This window comes from Gymnoscopelus braueri (assembly GCF_963280865.1).
Source record: "Gymnoscopelus braueri genome assembly, chromosome: 11".
NCBI classification, from domain to species: domain Eukaryota; kingdom Metazoa; phylum Chordata; class Actinopteri; order Myctophiformes; family Myctophidae; genus Gymnoscopelus; species Gymnoscopelus braueri.
In genome coordinates, this window is record NC_137613.1 from 4,306,334 (window position 1) to 4,331,115 (window position 24,782).

At 40.6% G+C, this 24,782-nt stretch overlaps 2 protein-coding genes across 3 annotated transcripts in view; both read right to left on the reverse strand.

Moving 5' to 3' along the window:
- The window catches only part of LOC308094995 (uncharacterized protein), a 793,896-nt gene that overhangs the window by 354,790 nt on the left and 414,324 nt on the right, over positions 1-24,782 (reverse strand). Inside the window, exons 31-32 of the mRNA XM_080441835.1 lie at positions 21,135-21,248; positions 17,561-17,659 (exon numbers count right to left, since the gene is read on the reverse strand). Of these exons, the coding sequence (XP_080297961.1) occupies positions 17,561-17,659; positions 21,135-21,248 (213 nt within the window). The remainder of the gene's footprint in view (positions 1-17,560; positions 17,660-21,134; positions 21,249-24,782) is intronic.
- LOC308095002 (NACHT, LRR and PYD domains-containing protein 3-like) overlaps positions 1-24,782 on the reverse strand; it is a 272,045-nt gene that overhangs the window by 114,176 nt on the left and 133,087 nt on the right. The window contains exon 13 of one of the 2 annotated variants that reach the window (XM_080441871.1): positions 4,171-4,344. In XM_080441871.1, the coding sequence (XP_080297997.1) occupies positions 4,171-4,344 (174 nt within the window). Of the gene's footprint in view, positions 1-4,170; positions 4,345-24,151; positions 24,266-24,782 lie in introns of both variants that reach the window. The other variant, XM_080441872.1, reaches the window with a different exon arrangement.

The following is a 24,782-nucleotide window of genomic DNA, read 5'->3' on the forward strand; positions in this document are numbered from 1 at the left end:
AAAATAAAGATTCATGTTGCTATACATAACAACATGTAAAATAACACAGATGCTTTCCCGGTTTTAAAGGTATAACAACGTATAGGCTTTCCAGGTCTTAATGGGTTAAGGACCGGGCCAAGAGCAGAGAAACCTCCTGAATTCCCTGGAAGCTCTACTGAAGAGTTTTCAGGACACTATCTGGGGAGGGGCCAACCCACTATAAAACAGCAGTGGTGGAAAAAGTAGGGGAGGGCCGCTTCAATTGTAACATTTTTCACCTTTCGGTCTTTTACTCGGCGATCGTTTTACCTACATATGTAATATTTTCAAGCAAAGAACCTACACATGTCTGCTATCATAAACCACTTAAAGTTTTTCAATTGATAAAATAGGTCGTGAGTTATTAAACCGAAAGTGGACGCTGTTCGGACGTTACATTTTAAGCGCTTATCAGACTAATTGTAACAGCCATAGTTACAAAAGTAACACTGCTAAAAAACGGCATTAAACAAATCGTTTTCAGCTTAAATCAATTATATTCATTTCAAGCAACTGTTTTACATTGTTTTTATACCAAGGATGTGATAAGATAATGTATCAAACGTAAGGAATGTATTAAATCTTACCGGGATAGCAGTTTGAGTAAATTCCATGGGAAAATCCATTGATTACACCTAAACATATGGGTGTTACAATCGGGTCGCTCTGTGCTCCACTGCTTTGGCTTTGTTTACAGAACAGAGCTAACGTGCATAGAGTAATAAAACGATGTAAACTGATGAAGAACAGATACATGCAGACAACCATGTGGATTTTAGCTCGACAACATAAAGGAAATATTTGTAGACCAAAGATACTCAAGGGGATTTTTTTTACTAACTTTAAGATAAATCAGTTTTTCTGCGATAACTTTCTCTAGTCTGGATGAAAATACTTCCTACTTCCTGGGCACGTTCATTACAGCACTGGTCACATACTGATGTGATGACGTTATGAGAAAATTGACCAATCAAGAGAAAACATGCTTGTTGCAACCATGACGCGTTACAAACATGGCGGCTCTCCCCTACTCAATTTTTTTACTTAGGTAAAAGTATCAATACTGCAGTGTAGAAATACTCTGTTGCAAATAAAAGTCCGGTAATCAAAATTTACTTGAGTAAAAGTACAAAAGTATTGGCATCAACATATACTTAAATTAACAAAAGTAAAAGTACTTATTATTATTTTCAAATGGCCGAAATATATATAGGGCTGAAGTGGTTCATGCATGTGTTGTAATAATAATCTAAATCTGCAAAGTAACTACAGGGGCGTCCTTTCCTATGTTTCATCCCGTTTCAATTGAAACGGGCCCCCAACCTCAGGGGGCCCCCCCAAATTTTTTTTTAAAAAAATGGCTGGCCGACGTCCAAGAATTTCATGCAAGAAGAGGATGTAGATCTGATTGAATGATTCCCTCAGCTCAAGGGAATCATGTGAGTGAGTTGTTTTAGCTGTCTGTCCATGGTGGAAGTGCAGATAGCCTAATTAATTTAGTTCGAAAATGCATTATTATGGATTGTGGAAGCAAACCAACTTCAGTCCACAAATTATTTAAAACAAAAACGTAAACATTTTTTTTTAATTTTATTTTTTGGGGGGTGGGGGGGTACATATGGGGCCCCCATATGAGCTCTTGAAACGGGCCCCCAGATCATTGAGGCCGCCCCTGAGTAACTAGTAACTAAAGCTGTCAAATAATTGTAGTGGAGTAAAAGTACAATATTTGCCTCTGAGATGTAATGGAGTAGAAGTAAAAGTATTGAATATGGGAACTACTTCGGTAAAGTAAAAAATCCTCAAAAGTGTACTTAACCCATTAAGACCTGGAACGCATCTGTGTCACTTTAGATTTCTACAAGATCTACAAGCTCATAGCGTGGCACTCGGTGCCGCGCTATGAGCTTGTAGATCTGCTATATTTTTTTTTTCTTTTTTTTTTCTCCAAAAAACTGTTAGGATTTAGAAAACATTTTAAATAATCTCCTCAGGTCTTAACACATCGGGTGACAAAAACGGACCCAATTTTATGTTTATACGTGGGGCCCACGTGGGGGCGCTCTAACAAAACTTTGGGATCATCCAAGGAGTTTCTGAGAAGGAGAAGCCGGGTGTGGATCCATGTCAAAAATCCTTCCGGTCTGCCTTTCCAATGTTATCTCCTTGACTAAAAGCTTAATATCTCCATTTCTTTTTAACGTGGTGGAAGCGAACCGTTTTCGATCGGCGATCACTCTGCGATGGAGGATCGCGTTAGAAATATTATTGTTCCAGGCGTTAGTCGGGACCCTCCACCGTCTCGCACGCACGCTTTGTTTACATGCACTTCCGCGTCGGGGCTTCTACAGCACGAAACGTATCAACGTAAGTGGATGGAAGAATAGCAGGCACTGAACGTATAATATTTGAATAAACCTCTGGCACCCAATGTGTTAAGGACAGTACTTGAGTAAACGTACTTAGTTACTTTACACCACTGTAAAACAGTGTATACAATGTTAATGTGTGATATTGACACAGACAGACAGATACTCACATTTTCTAGGATTAAGCCAATCTTCTCCACCATGTTTCACTCTGTAGGAAATAGAACAACAAATATATATATATATATATATATATATATATATATATATATATATATATATATATATATATATATATATATATATATATATATTTGTTGGTTAAAGTATTAACTAAATATGCATACATATTTGCATCTATTTATGACTTTGTGTCAGAGTGAATACACCGTTAAGGGACACATGATGAGGGAAACACTGCATATTCACTGTACTATCCAACATGGACACAGCCCAAGTCTACTCACTTGCAGTTCTCCAGAACTGAATCAGTCACCATGTTGAGGCTCAGGTCCAACTCTCTTAGGGAGGGATGAGAGTTTACAGCTGAGGCCAGAACTTCACAGCATCTCTCTGTCAAGCCGCAGTGAGCCAGTCTGAATGAAGAATGAAACACCAGATGAACAAAAAAAGAAAAAGAGAGAATAAATAAAACACGTTATAATATACATTATTCCTGGATTGAGAACCTGGACCTGGCCGTGATGGACTGTCAGACTTTTGGACTAGTGACCCAAGAGGTGGAAAGGAAAAGAAATAAAGAAAGAAAATACAACAAGAATACAATAAAATAAGAAAGAAAACAAAGACCTATTCTCAAGATTCTGAAGTTCAGCTCACACATACAAGGCTGTTACTACCATCAAACACTCAATATAGATCATAATATACTGATGATATTACGGATCCCCATATATGGGCATAAAATAAATGCACAAAATCTCTGTAAGTATGTATGTATTTACTTTAAGTACGTCTGTAGTTCAGGTATCTTGAGAACTGTCCGACAGACCAACATCAAACTTGGCAAATGACCTGAGTGTATTCTTATGTCAAAAGTCCCTAAAAGGCCAATTTGAATTACTTCCTGACATAAGCAATAGCTTGTGCATAAATATGAATCTTGATTTCATTCACCTGTGTGATCCCCATAGCTGCATGTTCCTCCAAACACACCTGATTTAAATTATACAGCGCTACGCCATTTTGAATCTCATTCAAGACGACGTCCAGACAGTTTATACTCATTTTAAACTTAAAGAGTACATTAAATGTATATATGTACCTGAAAATATTTTAGTTTAGAAATAAGAAATGTAGTTACATGAACAGGCTTCCAGTGGTGTAAAGTAACTAAATACATTTACTCAAGTACTGTACTTAAGTACAATTCTGTACTTGTGATTAGTTGAGACACAAATAGGCTTCCGTTTCAGACTGATCCTTCAAAATAAAATGAGAAATGTCTTTAAGTACATTGCAAGATCATCTGAAAATTGCTACAAATGAACAAGGCTAATCTAATGTTTCTCATGAATATAATTTTAAATGTTAGAGGATGTTCCTGCTCTCTGTGTCTTTGTCAGGTCTTTCTTGAGTTATTTGATCCTTTTTAAACTTTAGACCAAATAATAAACTATATCAATTAGTTTATCAACCCCAAATGTTTTCTACATCACAATGGTGAATATTAGGAATTCAGAGTTCAGAAAGATGTTTCATAGGAAGTCTATATCTGCGCACACCCCTAATTAAAATAAATCGGGTAAATGTATATTACCTTAGAATTTCCAGTCTACAGTGCACACTCTTCAGTCCAGCAAAGAGCAGTTCCAGTAGTCCTGAGTCCAGGTTGTTTTTGCTGAGGTCCAATTCTCTCAAATGTGAAGGATTAGAGCTGAGAGCTGAAGCCACAACTTCAACCTCTGTCTGTCTGAGGTTACAGCCAACAAGTCTGTAAATACAGATTAAATAAGAGACTATCAAAACAAATTATACCTAGTTCACTGTCATGGAAGTTAACTAAGAGATCTCCTACTGTATCTAGTTATACAGGCATAAACAGTTTAAGTATGATCAGAGAACAGGGAAGTAAACAACAGATGAAAAGTTAATGTAATGTAAGTAAATCTGAGTAACCAAGCTCACTGTTTAAAAAGCCATCCTCTGCACACCCCTTCACTAATGGTATGGTCCATTTCTCATATGGTATGGTCTGTTTTCATGGTAGAATAACTCATAAAGAGGACACATATGAATAGTTTGAGGACTTGAGTTCTCCTGTTGTTCTGTGTGTACTAAGGTTGGGGTTGTCTGTCGGCGATTGGATTAATGTCAAATTAACGTTGGTTACCTTCATGTTACATGTGTGCACTTCACCTACAGTATGCTGAGTATACTAATATAGTTTTGTCTTCCATTAAAGGAATATTTCACCCCAAAAAATAAATTTTCCCTATCAATTACACCTTGAATTCATGGAGATTTGAGTTGTTTAGTATTTGTGTCATTCCTGAACCTAAATCCAATATCCTACTACTTTAATTAAAATGCCCACGCTGTGGTGTACGTCCCGGGTTGGCCAGCACACGAGGTCTCCACTTGCCTCCAAACTTGCCACAGACTATTGATCAGTGCTCTGGCTAATGCCTAGGCTTCTTTCCCCACCTTTGATGCACTTATTGTACAGTTAAACTACATTATTTTTATTCAGGCACATTTTAGCCACTTTTTTTTTGGCCGGCCACCCTACTGCACATGTGTGACATAGGCGCAGTGTCCCATAAAAAGGACAAGTACTGACAGATAGAGATCTCCATATATGGCCATGTCAGTTGGATCACTGGTGCACCGTAGATGTGAGGGCCACGAAGCGGCCCGAACCTCTAGTTTGACTAATTGACATTAATAGGAAACCAATCTTAACAAGAGCAAAACCATATTTAAAACATTCTCTTTAAACCTGGATCATCAGTAGGCTCATAGTGATTACACTGTGAGAGCTGTTTTGGAGTTTATAAACTTTTCTTTAATATAGTTTTGCATTGTTTTTCTACCACAGGAGACAACGCTAATATTCTATTTTGGCTCAGGAATGCAACCCAAAAAAAAGGTCTGAGGTCGGGGGAGGGGCAGAGTGGAGTGTGGAACGGTCACCACCACTAGACGTCACAGAAAGACTGAACAGAGGAAGAGAGCAATGTTCAACCAGCAGTTGAAGATGTGAAATGAATATAGTGAGAATGAGCAAATATATGTCATATTTACTGACAAACATGTGTAAAAGCTTTACAAACAACTGATTGTTAGACCAGAATAAAAAATAAAAAAAATATATAATTTATAGGTTTAGGGTTTTGAGCTCCGGGTTTTATGTCCCTTTAACAGAGTAAAGGAGCTCAACAGGTGAACTGTGGGAGTTGTAATAAAATGATTGAATCTGGAGCTTAGACAAACATATGTTGTTTATAAGTTGTCCATGGATATTCAGCTGTACTACAGCATTGGTAATGGCATTTTATTTATTTTATTTATATTTTATTCAGGCACCAGGCACAACACTTTGGACACAAACAACATATCTTTAAAAATATTGCCAAATGTGTTGTGCACCTTCATGCTACCATATCATACGCAGGGTCCCTGGAGAATGAACACTATGGATCAAATGACCCCATGACCTTTCCTCTAGCTCAACCTTTGTACCATTTTCTCTTTAAAATGGTACTATATTATGTTATGTCACATCACAAAGCTTTACATTACATCGCATGAGAGGGACTCGCTTTCCAAATAAACCAGACCTACACAGTGGCGTAACGCAGAATCGCGGGGCCTCCCAACGGGAGTTTCACGTGCAGCGCGCGTGCATGTGCGTGCACAACCTGACATTTTTCGGGTCTAATTTGGATCTAATTCGGGTCTAATTCGGTTCTATTTGACCAATATAAATCAACTTTTTTCATTTTTTTTGCTGTAAGAATATTTGTATCAGCGCAGGTGGGGCCCCTGGTGGCCCCCCCCCATCACTTGCTACCCCTCTGTTACGCCACTGGACCTACAAGCTGTCAAGGTGTTGCGATGGAAAGCATTGTAAGCTTATAGATCTGACACCTTTGAACTTTCACCACAGTAAAGAGGGTTTAATGTTTTTTATGGTGTTAAAAGGGACACAATGCAAATGATGAACACATGAACACATTTGATTTGGTGGACTTCATCATCTGATACACGTGAGACACACACAAATCAAGGCTTTACACAGCCTTTCATGAATCAGACGTAGCTCTTTATTTAGACGCAAACCTAAACTAAAGAATATAGCAGAAATGTTAAGAGCTGTGTGAACGAGGCCCATTGAAAAAAAATATTTTAAGTTTTAGACTCTTAGTTTAGTTTTTACCCTGCTTTATTTTGTTCTGGCCTTTATTTGCACATACACACAAAACCACTAGTCACTATTTGAGACACAGACAGTATTATTGGAACTTTTATGTCAACCTTCATTTCTAATTATAGTGCTAACTGTAATGGCAGATTGACTCTAGGATGTTTCTATTCACTACTAACCGAGCCTTTCTGCAGTTCCTCACAGCTGGGATCAGTCTCCTTCGCCCTCCCTCTGATGTGTTGTATTTGTCCAGGTCCAACTCTTCTAGAACCTCCTCTGATGTCTGCAGCATGACGGCCAGAGCTGAACACTGGGTCTCAGACAGTTTCTCTGTTCTGTTCTCTGACTTCAGGTACTGTTGGATCTCCTGATGTACTGAGTGGTCATTCATCTCCATCAAACAGTGGAAGATGTTGATACATCTGTCAGGAGAGGCATCGTTTCTGAACTCCTTCAGGTTGTTGATGGCTCTCTGGATGCTCTCTGGGCTGTTCTTTTTCTGATCCAGTAGGCCTCCTAAAAGACTCTGGTTGGACTCCAGAGAGAGGCCATGAAGGAAGCGGACAAAGAGGTCCAAGTGGCCATTTTTACTCTTCAGGGCTTTTGTGGTGGCTTCGTTCAGGAAGTCATCCAGGGAACGGATATATACACCATCAAAAAATGAATTCAGTACGTTCATGTTCATCTTTGTGAAACAGTGGAACAGGTACACTGCAGCCAGAAACTCCTGGATGCTCAGATGAACAAAGCTGTAGACCGTTTTCTGGAACAGCACACTCTCTCTTTTGAAGATCTTTGTGCACACTCCTGAGTACAGCGAGGCTTCTTTCACATCAAGACCACACTCTTCCAGGTCTTCTTGGTAGAACATGATGCTACCTCTGTTTAGGTGTTCAAATGCCAGCCTTCCCAGCTTCAGAAGAACATCCCTGTCGGTCTTTGTGAGGTGCTGTTGAGTCCCCTTTTCTTGTTCTTTCTTTTTCACATCATGTGTCTCATACTTCTGCTTCTTTCTCTTTGTCTGAACCAACAGGAAGTGGCAGCACATCTCGGTCAGGGTCTTGGGCAGCTGTCCTATCGTGTGTGTCCTCAACATGTCCAGCAGAACGGTGGCAATGATCCAACAGAAGAGTGGGATGTGACACATGATGTGGAGGGTCCTGGATGTCTTCAAGTGTGAGAGGATTCTTTCGGCCAGCTTCTCTTCACTGAATCTGTTCCTAAAGTACTTCTCCTTCTGGAGGTCTGTGAACCCTCGCACTTCTGTCACCATGTCAACACATGTAGGAGGGATCTGATTGGCTGCTGCAGGTCTGGTAGTTATCCAGAGGAGGGCTAAGGGGAGCATATTCCCCTTGAATAGGTTTGTCAACAGTACGTCCACTGATGATGTCACTGTGACATCAGAAACAATGTCATTGTTTTGGAACAATGAAAACCTGCTTTCATCTAGACCATCAAAGATGAAGCTAACTTTCCAGGCAGCGAGCTGCTCTGCTGTGACCTTCTTTAATGTTGGGTGGAAATCATGGATCAGTGTGAGAAGACTGTACTGCTCATCTCTGACCAAGTTCAGCTCCCGGAATGAAAAGGGAACCAGGAGATTTATATCTTGATTTTCCAAACCCTTTGCCCAGTCCAGAGTGAACTTACGCACAGAGAATGTTTTTCCAATGCCAGCGATGCCCTTGGTCAGAACTCTTCTGATGGGTGTCTTTCTGCCAGGGAGGGGTTTAAAGATGTCACAGCAGTTGATTGGTGTGTCATGGAAGGTCTTCATGTTGGAAGCTGTCTCAAGCTGTATCACCTCATGTTGGCTATTAACCCCTTCACTCTCTCCCTCTGTGATGTAGAGCTCTGTGTAGGTGCTGGTGAGGGAGGTTCCAGACTCTTCCGTCATGTGGTCTTTGACATCATCAAGACTGTTCAAACTGATCTTATAATCATTCAAATCAACCAGCAGACTGACATCTGAAATGAGAAAAAAATTTATGTTTTAAATATTTCGGTTAATTTACGACTTAAAGGTAGGGTAAGTGATTTTATTTGGTTAAAATAAGTGTTAAATAGCTCTATATTCTGATAGTACTCATTGCTATAGAGTGTTTGTTCAGTAAAAGGAGTCTCCTTGTCTCTCCAGCTCTTTATAAAACAGAAAATGCATTTCCGTTTCAATTTCAGTTTCATTTCCAATTTTATCCAATCAGGATAGAGAACTCAATCAGGATATAGATTAAACAAGTGAAATTGGAAGTGATGACACTAAGAAATGAAGCTTAAAAATGGGTACTTTCTCCTGATTGGCTGAGATTTTGACACCTACTGGAAAATGTATTTTCTGTTTATTAAAGAGCTGGAGAGACGGGGAGACTCCTGTTACTGAACAAACACTCTATAGCAATGATTACTATCAGAATATAGTGCTTTAACCTTTTAACAAAAAAAAACACTTACCCTACCTTTAACGGCACACAATTTGTTAAGAAAAACAGCCAAAAGTAATAACACAAGATAAGTTGTTTTTGTCCAGAGTTGATAATTGTTTAGCTTCATTGCACTTAGACATTGATACAGAGACTAATTTGAACATTATGTCAGACTATGATTTCTGCAATTTAGCATTATTTATTAACATTGTTTTAATTAGTACAAATTCTGTCCAGTCTTACTTTGTCCAGGTGTGGTTTGACTGGGTGTCTTCAGTCCAGGTGTGGTTCTGGATCTCTTTCCACACTGGGGACAGCCATAGTGTCCTGTTGGAGCAGACTGGTCCCAGTATGAGGTGATGCACTGTCTGCAGAACCAGTGTCCACAGCTGGTAGAGACTGGATCTGTCAGAACCTCCTCACACACTGAACACCTGGACGCCTGCTCTGTCACAACACAACCACTCCTCTTCCTCTCTCTGTGGAGATGAAGACAATGTATATTTATTTGGCTGCAATTCCCGATATGAAAATATGTTCTGCCAGGGACCCCATAAGAGAAGATTTGTGTTTGATCATTGTTCAACTTTTGTAAACGTATTTCAAATTTTTAAAACCGCTTCAAGATTCAACAAAATGTTTAAAAAATGACAGATCTACAAGCTCAAAATGGGCCGCAATGTGATATGTTGTGAGCTTGTACATCAGTTATTTTGGAATATCCCAAGTGTACATTTTGCTGGGGGCCCCCTGTAACCCCCTAAAGGTCCCCTGGGGGTCCGCACACCCCACTTTGAGAACCACTGTTCTAAAGAGAACAATTACTAAAATAAATATATTGTAAAAAAACAAACAAAATAATAATAATATATTATACAACTGTAGAATTGAAGAAAATTACACAAAAAAAATAAATAGATATAAATATATTTTTAAAACTAATTATATATAAACTATTATATTAATAAATACAAAAAAAAGAAACAAACAAACAACCCTGACGTAGCCCTGACGGTAAGCGTGTTACGTCACTTCCTATACTGTCTGAGCTAGCGAGACGTGTATCGTTTAGCTGTGCAAGACGCTAACGTTGATATTATTGTATTGTTGTGATTTAAACACACACTGCCACTGTTAACTACTACCCTATTTCTCTACTGTGTGGCGACTTTATCGCTGCCTGGGCTGATTGTCTAGCTAAGGGACTAACTTTGCCGTTGGTTGTTGGCTTTACAATTATCCTAGCTTTAGCTTAGCGGCTACCCTGGGCTGCTGGGCTATGGCCTCCCACTCCTCCCCCCCCCGGTTCCCGTCTTGCTCCTATCCTCTCTACTGTGCTGCTTGCCACATGTATAGTTACAACTCCGACGACTTTATTGAATGTACGGATGTATGTAACAAGTGCTGTGTGTTTGCAGCGCTGGAGGAGAGGCTATGGCAGCTAGAGGAAACCATAGCTAGCGGTGCTCAATTTAGCCTAGCCTCTGCTCCCGTGAAACAGGGAACAGGGGGACATTACCAGTCACGGTCACCGATCGTGACTGATCATAGTCCCCACACGCACCGAGACGGTTGGGTGACTGCTCCTGGTCGGAAGCGTAGTAATAAACAAAAGAACACGGGACACCAACCACTTCACGTTTCAAACAGATTTTCCCCACTCGCTGCTACACCCGTTGAGTTTAGCAGTGAGACGTTACCCCCACTCTGTGACACGCCCCCCCAGTGTGTCACTGAGAATACAACTCTGGTTATTGGTAGTTCTATAATGAGAAACGTGAAGTTAGTGACACCACGGACCATAGTCAAATGCATCCCCGGGGCCAGAGCGGGCGACATCGAATCAGATTTAAAAATGCTGGCTAAAAGTAAACATAAACGTTATGATACAATTGTAATCCACTGCGGTGGCAATGACACACGACGTAAGAGATCAGAGATCACGAAGATAAATATTGAGTCTGTGTGCACATACGCAAAGACAATGTCGGACTCCGTAGTTTTCTCTGGTCCCCTGCCAAATATGATTGGTGATGAGATGTACAGCCGTATGTCTTCATTCAACCGCTGGTTATCAAGGTGGTGTCCAGATAATAACGTGGGCTTTATAAATCATTGGCAAACTTTCGAGGGGAAAACTGGTCTGATGGAGAGAGACTGCATACATCCAACTTGGGATGGTGCGGCGCTCATCTCTAGAAATATAGACGAGTCTATCAATAAACAATGACCACCCAGAGTTGGGATCAGGAAGCAGAGTTGCAGTCCTACACGCTTCTCTGTGCTTCCACCAGAGCAGCCACCTACCCTACAAATCAGAACAATTGAAACTACTCGACCCCCTAGGTATGTGAAACCAGGGGTTCGAGGAGCTGTGCATAAAAACTTGGCACATATCAAAATTAATGCAGTAGTGCCACAAAACAAAATTATTAAATGTGGACTCCTGAACATTAGATCTCTACGCTCTAAAGGTGTATTGGTAAATGAAATCATATCAGACAACTATCTTGATCTACTTTGTCTTACCGAAACATGGCTGAGTGAGCAAGAATACGTCAGTCTAAATACAGCCACCCCACCAAGTCACACAAATGCTCATATCCCTCGAGACACCGGCCAGATTGGAGGTGGAGTTGCAGCCATTTTCAACTCAAACTTAATAATCAGCCCCAGACCCAGGCTGACTTACAAAACGTTTGAAAGTCTAGTTCTCACTCTTTCGCACCCAAGCTGGAAATCATTACAGCCTTTATTATTTGTTACAGTGTACCGCCCTCCTGGGCCCTACACTGAATGTCTACCTGAATTCTCAGAGTTTCTATCACGCCTAGTCCTAGACTCTGATAAAATCATTTTGGCTGCCGACATGAACATCCACGTGGATGTAGTAACCGATAGCCTCAGTAAAGCGTTTATTACATTAATTGAGTCAATCGGTTTCTCTCAGTGTGTAGATAAACCTACTCACAAATTCAACCATACCCTCGACCTTGTTTTGGTCTATGGTATTGAAATTGAACATCTCATAGTCTTCCCATATAATGAGAACCTCTCCGACCACTATTTAATAACCTTTGATTTTACATTAATTGATTACTCACCATTGGACAAAAATGTATTTGGTAGAAATCTATCCGATAGTGCTGTGGGCAAATTTAAGGAAGCAATACCATCAGCCATCAACTCAGTATATTCCAACACAATCGAAGATCTCTATACTTATAGCCCCTCTCAGGTCGATCACCTTGTTAATAGTATCACAGGCTCCCTTCAGACAACGCTTGACTCTGTTGCTCCTTTAAGAAAGAGGGTAATAAAGCAACAGAGGCTAGCCCCATGGTATAACTCTGGAACTAAAAACCTCAAGCGAACTTCACGTAAGCTTGAAAGAATATGGCGTTCAACCAAACAGAAAGAATCCTGTATAGCCTGGCAGAATAGCCTTAAAATATATAGGAAGGCTCTCTGCAATGCCAGAGCCACCTATTATTCATCTTTAATAGAGGAAAACAAAAACAACCATAGGTTCCTTTTTGACACTCTAGCCAAATTGACAAAAAGTCATGACTCTACTAATCCGCGTATTCCTATATCCCTTAGCAGCAATGATTTCATGAATTTTTTCAATGGTAAAATCAATACTATCAGAGATAGTATAGATAACCTACTGCTCTCGGCCCCTGCTGGACCACCCTCCGATGTGGTATCCTCAGAAGTGGCTGTGCGACACAGTGTATATTTGGACAGTTTCTCCCCGGTCGAGCTCTCCGAATTCACTTTAATGATCACATCTTCCAAACCAACGACCTGTCTCTTGGATCCAGTCCCAACTAAATTACTTAAAGAGGTCCTGACCCCGGTTGGTGCATCCCTACTCAATATGATCAATATGTCCCTGGTGACGGGCTACGTACCACAGTCCTTTAAGGTAGCTGTCATCAAACCTCTCCTCAAGAAGCCTACTCTCGACTCAGGCATTTTGGCTAACTATAGACCTATATCGAACCTTCCATTTCTCTCTAAAATCCTTGAGAAAGCAGTCGCCAAGCAGTTATGTGACTTTTTACATAACAATAAGGTATTTGAAGCTTTTCAGTCAGGATTCAGAGCACACCATAGCACTGAGACGGCATTGGTGAAGGTCACAAATGACCTCCTGATTGCATCCGATAACAACCTTCTCTCTGTACTGGTTTTGTTGGACCTCAGTGCTGCATTTGATACTATCGATCACCATATTTTGTTACAGAGGCTAGAGCATTTGGTTGGCATTAAGGGTGCTGCATTGAACTGGTTTGAGTCCTATCTGTCTGACAGATTTCAATTTGTAAACGTTAACGATACACCCTCATTACGCGAAAAGGTTAAATACGGAGTCCCACAAGGCTCTGTACTTGGACCAATACTATTTACTCTATATATGCTTCCTTTAGGTGAGATAATTAGGAAACACTCTATAAATTTCCACTGTTATGCAGATGATACACAATTATATCTATCGATGAAGCCAGATGAAACAGATCAACTGGCTAAACTTCAAGCATGTCTTATAGACATCAAGAGTTGGATGACCCGTAATTACCTACTCCTCAACTCGGACAAAACTGAAGTTATTGTACTTGGCCCTAAGCACCTCAGAGATAAACTAGCCGATAAGAATGTTAACCTAGATGGTATTACCTTGACCTCCAGGGCCACTGTAAAGAATCTGGGAGTCACGTTTGACCAAGATATGTCCTTTCAGTCCCACATAAAACAAATTTCAAGAAATGCCTTTTTTCACCTGCGTAATATTGCAAAAGTTAGGCACATTCTGTCCCAAAATGATGCAGAAAAACTTGTCCACGCATTTGTTACCTCTAGGCTGGACTATTGCAACGCTTTATTAGCAGGCTGCCCAAGTAAGTCCCTAAAAAGCCTGCAGCTAGTCCAAAATGCCGCTGCGCGCATACTGACAGGAACCAGAAGAAGAGATCATATCACTCCTTCATTGGCCTCGTTGCACTGGCTCCCGGTTAAATACAGAATAGAGTTTAAAGTTCTCCTCCTCACATACAAGGCTCTCAATGGACAGGCACCAGTATATCTCAAAGAACTCATCGAGCCCTATAAACCAGCCAGAACACCATTGCGTCCACAGTATGGAAAAATGCTTACAGCTCCAAGAAACCCCAAAAAGATTATAACAGGAGGTAGAGCATTTAAGTTTCAGGCACCTCAGCTGTGGAACCTTCTCCCAGTCTCAGTCCGTGAAGCAGACACACTCTGTACATTTAAGACTAGACTAAAAACCTTTCTCTATGATAAAGCCTATAGCCAAAGTGTATAGACTCAGTCACCCTATAGTCATCCTCTCCCCCCCCCTTTTTCCTCTCTCCTCTCGTCCTCTCCTTTCTCGTCCTCCCTTTGGTTGTGTGGGTTTGTGTCCCATTGGTACAATCGTAATTAACCCTGTACAGATTCACGCTCTAGTAAGGCCTGCCACTAATTCTACAACCGGGGACCTGCTCCCCGGAGTTTCTTTTATTTCCCACGTCGCAGGTCCATGGACCCCCAGCTGCGGCTCAATACTGTGACTGCGGACCGGGCCTCTCCATGGAGCACGACCGTGGATTTCTACTACACTACACTATACCACTACACTATACTGTATATTATCTTAACATTATTTTATTATACCATTATATACTGCATACACACTATTGCTGTACTATATTATTTTATTATATTATATTATATTATACTATCTTACACTATTATATTTGCTGCTAGTGTTATTGTTACTACTTGCACTGTATCTCTTTCTGTCTCTCCTCTGTCTGTCTCTCCCTCTCTCTCTCTCTTCTTTCCCCCGACACGGTCGAGGCAGAAGGCCGCCACCCTAGAGCCTAGGGTCTGCCTGACGTTTCTTCCAGTTAAGAGGGAGTTTTTCGTTGCCACTGTCGCAAAATTGCTTGCTCAGGGTGGGATGTCGGGTCTCTTCTCTACATGTAAAGTGTCTTGAGACAACTTGTTGTGATTTGACACTTTAATAAAATTGAATTGAATTGAATTGAATAATAATTAATTATCTTGGGAAAACATATCTGCACTCAGAGGGCAGCGGGGGGGGGGGGGGTCTATTTTTATTTGTTGACGAAATTGTCAAAATATTTAGTCCAAGTTTGTGTCATTATAGCTTAGTTTTTATTTAGTTTTCATCAGTGACAAAAGGTAGGTGACGAACATCTTTCATCATAGTTATAGTCGACAAAATTAACAATATACTGTAGATCAAGTATTTATAAATATTGCTTTTTACATTCAGCCAAATGACACAGACCACAATCACGCTTTTTTCTGTAAAATGTGACTTCACCACAGAATACCACATTAGGCCTGATTCAATAAGCTTGGGTACGTGCATTTTATACTAAAGAACAAATGTCCATGTGCAGAGTCTGATTCAATTTATGTGATATTTTGCACTGATTACACTGAATCTCACGCCTGCTCTGAGGCACGCTTATGTGACTCAAATGCATGGCTGTTATTAGAATGCTGTATTATTCATGCTAAATTAATTACAACTAGAAAAAGTGCTCCTCGGAGCACAGGTCTCCGCCAGATCAGGTAGGTTATTGTGGGGCAGCAATGTTCGGAATTCGCCAATCAGGATGGAACATGAAAAATCGGACGGAACCATCTTGATCACTTGACTATAGAGATAATGGGTACCGATTTGCATGATGTTTGAATTTGTAGGAGTAATATAAAAAAGAAAAGTGTTGCAAAATCGGCCTCCTGGTGGCGCTATAATAGGGCAATGTTAAAAGGGTGGCATTTGTTCTTCAACATAGTGTGAATGTGCGTGCAAAGTGTCACCGCAATCGGACGCTGCATTCATGATTTGTGGCATTTTGATAAAAAGGGCCACTCCTGCAAACTTTAGATGTCAATGTTAGCCAAATGGAATATGAAAAATTTAAAAGATCCATCTTGATCACATGACTAATGTCATGTGTACTGATTTGCAGTTCTAGTTAAAAATGCAAATCGGACTTTTATAGCGCCACCATGAGGCTGATTTAAAAAAAATTCAAGTGGCATTTCTTCCTCGGCCTAGTAGGAATGTGTGTGTGAAATCTCATGGAAATCGCAAGCTGCGTTCATGATTTGAGGCATTTTGTTGAAAACGGAGCAATCCTGCAAACTTTGGAAGCCAACCTTAGCCAATCAGGATGGAATATGGAAAATTGGACAAATCCGTGTTGATCACATGACTATACTGTGTACTGATTTGCGTGATGTTTGGATAAAATCTGTAGGAGTACTGTCAAAAAAATTGTTTTGCAAACAGTGCCCTCCTGGTGGCGCTATAACAGGCCCATTTGAAAAATTTGGGGCAGAGGTTCTGCTCTGGCATCCGGGGAGTGTGTGTGCACAGTTTTGCTGCGATCAAGCCAACGGTGCCAGAGATTAGCTGTACACAAAATGACGGACGGACGGACACACGGACGGACGGACGGCCTGGCGGAGACAATAATGCCAAACCTGAAAGAAAATGTTTATGCGCCCAAGCCCAACATTTGAAAAGATGTCTGTTAAACAATCTATTGCTTGGATGCGTATGTGCTTATAGACATGATCCATTCATTTTTCAGTTGATGCTTTAGAGCTGAATTATTATGTCCCCATGCAGCGTGCTTGCCATTTCTCCAACTGTGAACATATTTGGCAAATTGATTAAAATGGCCTGTCATGGCTTAATGCTGCAGGAGACCACAGACGCACCTCTAACGTCACAGTAATTATTCATCTTTATAGTTATGAAACTGGTTGATCACATGAGCGCTACACAATAGACTACAAGTCTTACCATCTGATTAAGCAGCCTGGATGCCCCTCAATGATCCATAAACTCGATAAGGGATAGAGGCATTCCAGTATGTCCTGGACATATTTTCTTTCTTTCTTTCTTTCTTTCTTTCTTTCTTTCTTTCTTTCTTTCTTTCTTTCTTTCTTTCAGCCTGAATTTTGTTTTTCAGCCTGAATCTTTCTCAATAAATTGTCAACACTTCACTCTGACTGGATATCAATACTTTCAATAATAGAAGAAACAGATGTTCCGCTATGCTGACCCCAATGGGAATTGGCCGAAAGAAGAAGTAGGCAAATGTATTGACTTACCACACCACAGTTAATAATTTAGTAACAGCTGTTGCATAGATTGAGATAAATAGAGTAGTTTATTCCATAGATAGGACATACCCACCCAAGTAGCCAGAGCTAGACATGACCCGTGTGACTTAGCATACGATCACTTTGTCAAGTAATAGTATTTTGTGTATTATATAAAAGTATTCACATACTTTGTGTCTGGAGGTCCATGTTCATTACTGAAGTTAAGAGGAGGATGTTTAGACCAGTCACTCTTCATAGACACACAGCTGGGTGTTGGAGACTCTGGTCTGTGGTGAAGACTTCTGGAATGATAAAAAATATATTACTATAATTATTATGTTTCACGATAACGTATCACGTTATCGAGTCCATGGCAGTAAAAGAGTTAATCCCAATTATCAAAGGTAGACGCCCCACCTATCCCAATTAGCATCCCAATTACCATAGGGAGCCGCCCCACAAATCCCCCTATAAGGCATGACTGCATGGCCCTGCCTGCAGTCACACCTGTGTGTGATTTCTGCTCACAGAAATCACAGGAAATCACACACATGAATATGTTCTGTGGTGGTATTTCAGAAATGAACACAACATTAATTTTTATTTCATTAATTAACATATTTTATTATTTCTCTCACATTAATCAACATATCACCACTAGACATCAATGTAAATTTGCTGAAATTAGTATGTAATCCATATTTCATGTTGAGGACTAGTGTTATAGTGGACTTTTACAACTGATTGTTGCACAGTGGGTGGTCTTTAAGGTAGCAGCTGCTTGGTATATAATGGGGTGAAAATAGGGGTGTGGTGGGTGATATGGTGGTGCAAGGAGGGGTGTAGGGGGCTGTGTGGGGGTATGGGGATGGGTATGACGGGTGTGGCGACTATCGGTATATGGGGTGGGGTGTAGGGGGTGGGGGTGGGGGTATGGGGGGCGATGAGGGTGGGTTGGGTGGGGGGTTACGGGCTTGGTATGGGGCTTGGGCTTAATTTAGCCGGGTCTGTTCGGGTTGGATTATAATTTTCAGAACCGTTCTCTAAAGCAGTGGTACTCAAACATTTTCATGTCAAGGACCCCCAAATTGAATGCATTTGGCTGCAGACACCCATCTGAAAATATGTTCTGCCAGGGACTTGCATAAGAGAAGATTAGTGCATTTTTCACAATGTTTCAAGATGTATCAAAATGTTTCGAAAGTAGCCGATCTACAAGCTCAAAATGGGCAGTAATTTGATGCGTTGTGATCTTGTAGATCAGCTACCCGAAACAAAGTATAAAATGGGGTTGTGGACCCCCTAAAACTCCCTTAATGACCCCTGGGGGTCTCCAGACCACACTTTGAGAACCACTGCTCTAAAGTTATGATAAAAATATTATTGTAATTTAAATCCTATCCTATATTATACAATTACAAAGATAAAAAGGAGTACTGTCAAAAAAGGTTTTGCAAAAAGCGGCCTCCTGGTGGCGCTATAACAGGCCCATTTGAAAAATTTGGGGCAGAGGTTCTGCTCTGGCATCCAGGGAGTGTGTGTGCACAGTTTCGCTGCGATCAAGCCAACGGTGCCAGAGATTAGCTGTACACAAAATGACAGAATGACGGACGGACGGACGGACGGACGGACGGAAGGACGGACGGACAGGGGGTAAAACATACTCTCGCCATGCCTTTCGGCCTGGCGGAGACAATAATGCCAAACCTGAAATAAAATGTTTATGCGCCCAAGCCCAACATTTGAAAATATGTCTGTTAAACAATCTATTGCTTGGATGCGTATGTGCTTATAGACATGATCCATTCATTTTTCAGTTGATGCTTTAGAGCTGAATTATTATGTCCCCATGCAGCGTGCTTGCCATTTCTCCAACTTTGAACATATTTGGCAAATTGATTACAATGGCCTGTCATGCCTTAATGTTGCAGGAGACCACAGACACACCTCTAACGTTGCAGTAATTATTACTCTTTATAGTTATGACACTGGTTGATCACATGAGCGCTACACAGACTACAAATCTTACCATCTGATTAAGCAGCCTGGATGCCCCTCAATGATCCATAAACTCGATAAGGGATAGTGGCATTCCAGTATGTCCTGGACGTATTTTCTTTCTTTCTTTCTTTTACCTCATCAAAGGTGAGCAATATTGTTCATTAGAAAAGGCTTGTATAAATTATATCTTTTCATGCTTTATTAGCCTATTATTTTGTTAAACTTTTTAACTTTTAACATGAGCAATAGGTTATTCTGCGCATCCATTGCGTGAGGGACTCACTTGCCGCAATGCGCTGTAAGCTTGCAGATCTGTTCATTTTGACATGACTCACATGCTGTTGGTTTCACGTTGAATATTTCCGGTTGCCTTTTATGATGTTAAACAAGTTAAATGCACGTCAGCCTTAAATAATTTATACTAATATGTCCACTAAAATATACTAGGATGTACTAACAGCTTTGTGAATGAGGCCCAATGTGATTTGTGGGGCTTCATTCAGAAACTATACACGCTGCAACTGCAAAGGAGTGGGGAAGAGGTGAAAAGGAGAGAGCAGGCAGGGTGGAACGGATGGAGGAAAAGTGTCAGGAGTGATTTGTGACAGAAGGGTACCAGCAAGAGTGAGAGGGAAGATGTATAAGACTAGTGAGACCAGCCATGTACTGTACAGCTTGGAAACAGTGGTACTAACGAAAAGACAGGAGGTAGAGCTGGAGGTATGAGAATTGAGGATGCTACGATTCTCATTAGGAGGGACAAGGAGGGACAAGATCAGAAATTACTACATTAGAGGATCAGTCCAGGTTAGAAGGTTTGGGGATAAAACAAGAAGGGAAATTGAGATGGTTTGGACATGTGCAGAGGAGAGATAGAGGGGTACATTGGGAGAAGGATGCTGAAGACGGAGCTGCCAGGTAAGAGGAAGGCCAACAAAGAGGTTTATGCATGTGGTGAGAGACGACATGCAGGTGGCTGGAGTCATAGAGGAAGTGTAATAAACATTTTAGAAAGCCAATCTGTTCGAAATAATTTCTACTTGTATTTTGACCATAGAGTGTTAGCTTCACAGCAGGGTCTTTTCACAGCTATTGTTGCTGTCATTCAGCAACAGTTCCAAGTCTATTTCTACTACACTGTTCTCTTTTGTTTGATCCAGCAATACTCTTGATGGTGTCCATAAGTGTAACAAGCCTGTACGTCTTAGTATGGACGCTCTTAACTTAACCAGTCAGCATACTTGTACTGTCACTTAGAATAGCAATGACCATAGGAATGATGTTAGGATAACATCTAGGTGTATAATAAGGGTATTTTTGCCCTGCTGGGGGCTAGAGGCCTGTTGCCCAGGCCTCCTGGCCTGGGGTTATGTTGTCATGTTTTTCCAGCCTGAATCTTTCTCAATAAATTGTCAACACTTCACTCTGACTGGATATCAATACTTTCAATAACAGAAGACGCAGAGAACAGAAGGAGATGGAAACAGATGATCCGCTATGCTGACCCCAATGGGAATTGGCCGAAAGAAGAAGTAGGCAAATGTATTGACTCACTTGTGAATATTCCCACTGTATACATACCACACCACAGTTAATGATTTAGTAACAGCTGTTGCATAGATTGAGATAAATACAGTAGTTTATTCCATAGATAGGACATACCCACAAGTAGCCAGAGCTAGACATGACCCATGTGACTTAGCATACGATCACTTTGTCAAGTAATAGTATTTTGTGTATTATATAAAAGTATTCACATACTTTGTGTCTGGAGGTCCATGTTCATTACTGAAGTTAAGAGGAGGATGTTTAGACCAGTCACTCTTCATAGACACACAGCTGGGTGTTGGAGACTCTGGTCTGTGGTGAAGACTTCTGGAATGATAAAAAAATATATTACTATAATGATTATGTTTCTTAATTATTACCCGTATAACACTCCTTGAAAATTTAGCAATGTAGTTGTAGCACAACTAACACAATAGCAATGAAATAATAGAAATGGCAGATGGCAGAAATGGATTCATAATGCCTGTTTATTATAATTATGTGAATCGGAGCAACGGTGCTTCTTGCAGATCTGCATGTTACGTTTGTGACGTCCACTGTCTGCCCGGCCGCCCGCCCACGCACTAGGCAATTTTAATATAGGATAGATATGGTTCTCAAATGTTTTAATTTCAAGAACCCCATAACTCTGAGAGTGTACAACTGAAACCACATTTCAGATGAATTCACAATCCTCATAACTTGAAAGGGTGTCCCAGTTAATCCCAATTATCAAAGGTAGACGCCCCACCTATCCCAATTAGCATCCCAATTACCATAGGGAGCCGCCCCACAAATCCCCCTATATGGCATGACTGCATGGCCCTGCCTGCAGTCACACCTGTGTGTGATTTCTGCTCACAGAAATCACAGGAAATCACACACATCAATATGTTCTGTGGTGGTACTTCAGAAGTGAACAGCACATTTTTATTTATTTAATTAATTAACGTATTTTATTATGTCTCTCACATTAATCAACATATCACTACTAGACATCAATGTAAATTTGCTGAAATTAGTATGTAATCCATATTTCATGTTGAGGACTAGTGTTATAGTGGACTTTTACAACTGATTGTTGCACAGTGGGTGAAGGGGGGTCTTTAAGGTAGCAGCTGCTTGGTATATAATGGGGTGAAAATAGGGGTGTGGTGGGTGTTATGGTGGTGCAAGGAGGGGTGTAGGGGGCTGTTTGGGGGTATGGGGATGGGTATGACGGGTGTGGCGACTGTCGGTATATGGGGTGGGGGTGTAGGGGGTGGGGGCATGGGGGGCGATGAGGGTGGGTTGGGTGGGGGGTTATGGGCTGGGTATGGGGCTTGGGCTTAATTTAGCTGGGTCTGTTCGGGTTGGATTATCATTTTCAGAACCGTTTTCTAGTGGTACTCAAACATTTTCATGTCAAGGACCCCCAAATTGAATGCATTTGGCTGCAGACCCCAATCTGAAAAAATGTTCTACCAGGGACTTGCATAAGAGATTAGTGCATTTTTCACAATGTTTCAAGATGTATCAAAATGTTTCGAAAGTAGCCGATCTACAAGCTCAAAATGGGCAGTAATTTGATGCGTTGTGATCTTGTAGATCAGCTACTCGAAACAAAGTATAAAATGGGGTTGTGGACCCCCTAGAACTCCCTTAAGGACCCCTGGGGGTCTCCAGACCACACTTTGAGAACCACTGCTCTAAAGTTATGATAAAAATATTATTGTAATTTAAATCCTATCCTATACTATACAATTGTAGAATTGAAGAAAACAGAAGAACAAGTTATACATATAAACATATAAGCACTCAAATGTGACTAAGAGTGCTCTATAGTGTGCATAGATTCTGCTCTCACCCAAGAACAAATTCAAGCTAAGAAAACATGTGTGCATGCCAAAATCTTCTTGAAAACTGCATAAGTGGGTCCTAAGTAGGGGTGGGACGATATATCGATATATCGCGATACTTTCTCCCGCGATAAATTATCGATTTACTGCCGAAAAATATCGATATTAATTATTTATTTTTTTTGGTTTGTGATACGTTGTTTTTCCTACTCTGTATTTGTGTAATGATGATTTTGAACTGTTTGGTGCTATTTTATGAATTGAATACAAGGACTATCGTGATATATCGTTGGTGAATTTTCATGCAATATGTTGTGATATCGCAATATATCGATATTTTCAGATATCGTGATATATCGTTGGTGAAATTTCTTGCAATATATATCGAATATCGTGATATCGCAATATATCGAACATCGTCGAATATCGTGATATATATTGTTATCGTGGGCCTAATATCGTGATATATATCGTATCGTGAGGTACCCATATCGTCCCACCCCTAGTCCTAAGAACACATTTCTTCTTAAGAACGGTTGGTGAATGAGGCCCATTGGTCCTTATTCATCAACTGTTCTTAAGAAGAAATTGCTTTTTAACACATTGTGTGCCAGCATTTTATAATAACAGATTATGTTCGGTGCCAGAAATCTCACCGTTGAGCTGCGCCGCACTGTTTAAGCTGTAGACTCCACGACGTGCATTTCATGTGAAAAAAAGCATGCCTCCATTTTGCCCGATGGTCCTGGCTAACGCCTGGAACGATAACATCTCTCACGCGAGTAACAATGGCGGAGCGATCGTGCATACAAAATGAGTCGTTTTCCCCAGCGTAAAAGGTTTCAGAGTTTTAAAGAAAGAGATAGAACGGAAGCGGATGGGAGCCATGTTTTTTGACATGGTGATCCATCTTACCTATCCTTCTCAGAATCACCACGGGTGATCCCAGAGCTGCTCCAGCCCCTCCCGTGTGGAAAAAAACGAAAAAAACAAAAAGACACCAAACACGGTTCAGACCGTGTTCGGCACGAAAGCACTACTCTGTGAAAACACGGTTCAGACCGTGTTCGGCACCCAATGTGTTAAGACCCATTTATGCAGTTTTCACGAAGATTCTGACATTTATCACTTTTCTTAGCTGCAATCTATGCACACTAAAATAGCCCATTTAGGCACATTTGAGTGCTTATATGTTTGCTAAAAGATATTTGGTTCTTCTGATTTCTCCAATACTACAATTGTATAATAATAATAATAATAATACATTATTATTATCATTTCCTTTTTTAGGTTGGATATGTGGGTCATGTATTTGAGACTTACGAACCATTAGCGTCGTTAAAGCGGTTACAGTGGTAGTGTTGTGTATATTGTATAGGAGGATTCACATACTTTGTGTGTGGAGGTCCAGGTTCATTACTGAAGTTACCAACCAATCCTTTAGACTGGTCACTCTTCAAAGACATACAGCTGGGTGTTGGAGACTCTGGTCTGTGGTGAAGACTTCTAGAATCATAAAACAATATATTACTGTAATTATTATGTTTGTTTATTATTATCCTCCTATAATTTGACAAACCTCTGTAGTCGACCGTGGTGAGAGCAACAAATGTGTGCCCGGTTCTCCTCAATTGCTGGAGCTATTGATCTGCATTTGCACACAGCCATTGACCATTACCATCTGAACGCAACTGCGAAGCCCGTTTTTCAATTTTGCCAAATCTCAGCTGTTTATTAGGGTTTCAAAAAACAACTGGAGATAAAACTGCGCATGCGTCGAATCCAAACACCCACTCGGTTACAGTGTTGTTGTCGTCTGCCTCACGCGCACACACACACAGACAACGTGCTTAACACTTGCATGACTAAGCTATCAATATGACCGATTTTGAGAATTTAAAGTGGATTATCTTCTCTCAGGAAGCTCTGAGAAAGTTCCCCTTTCATGACTTTTCCTAAATATTTGTTTCAAATCATCTCCGTTTTTTTTTTCTTCTGAAACGTATTATAAATATGAAATATA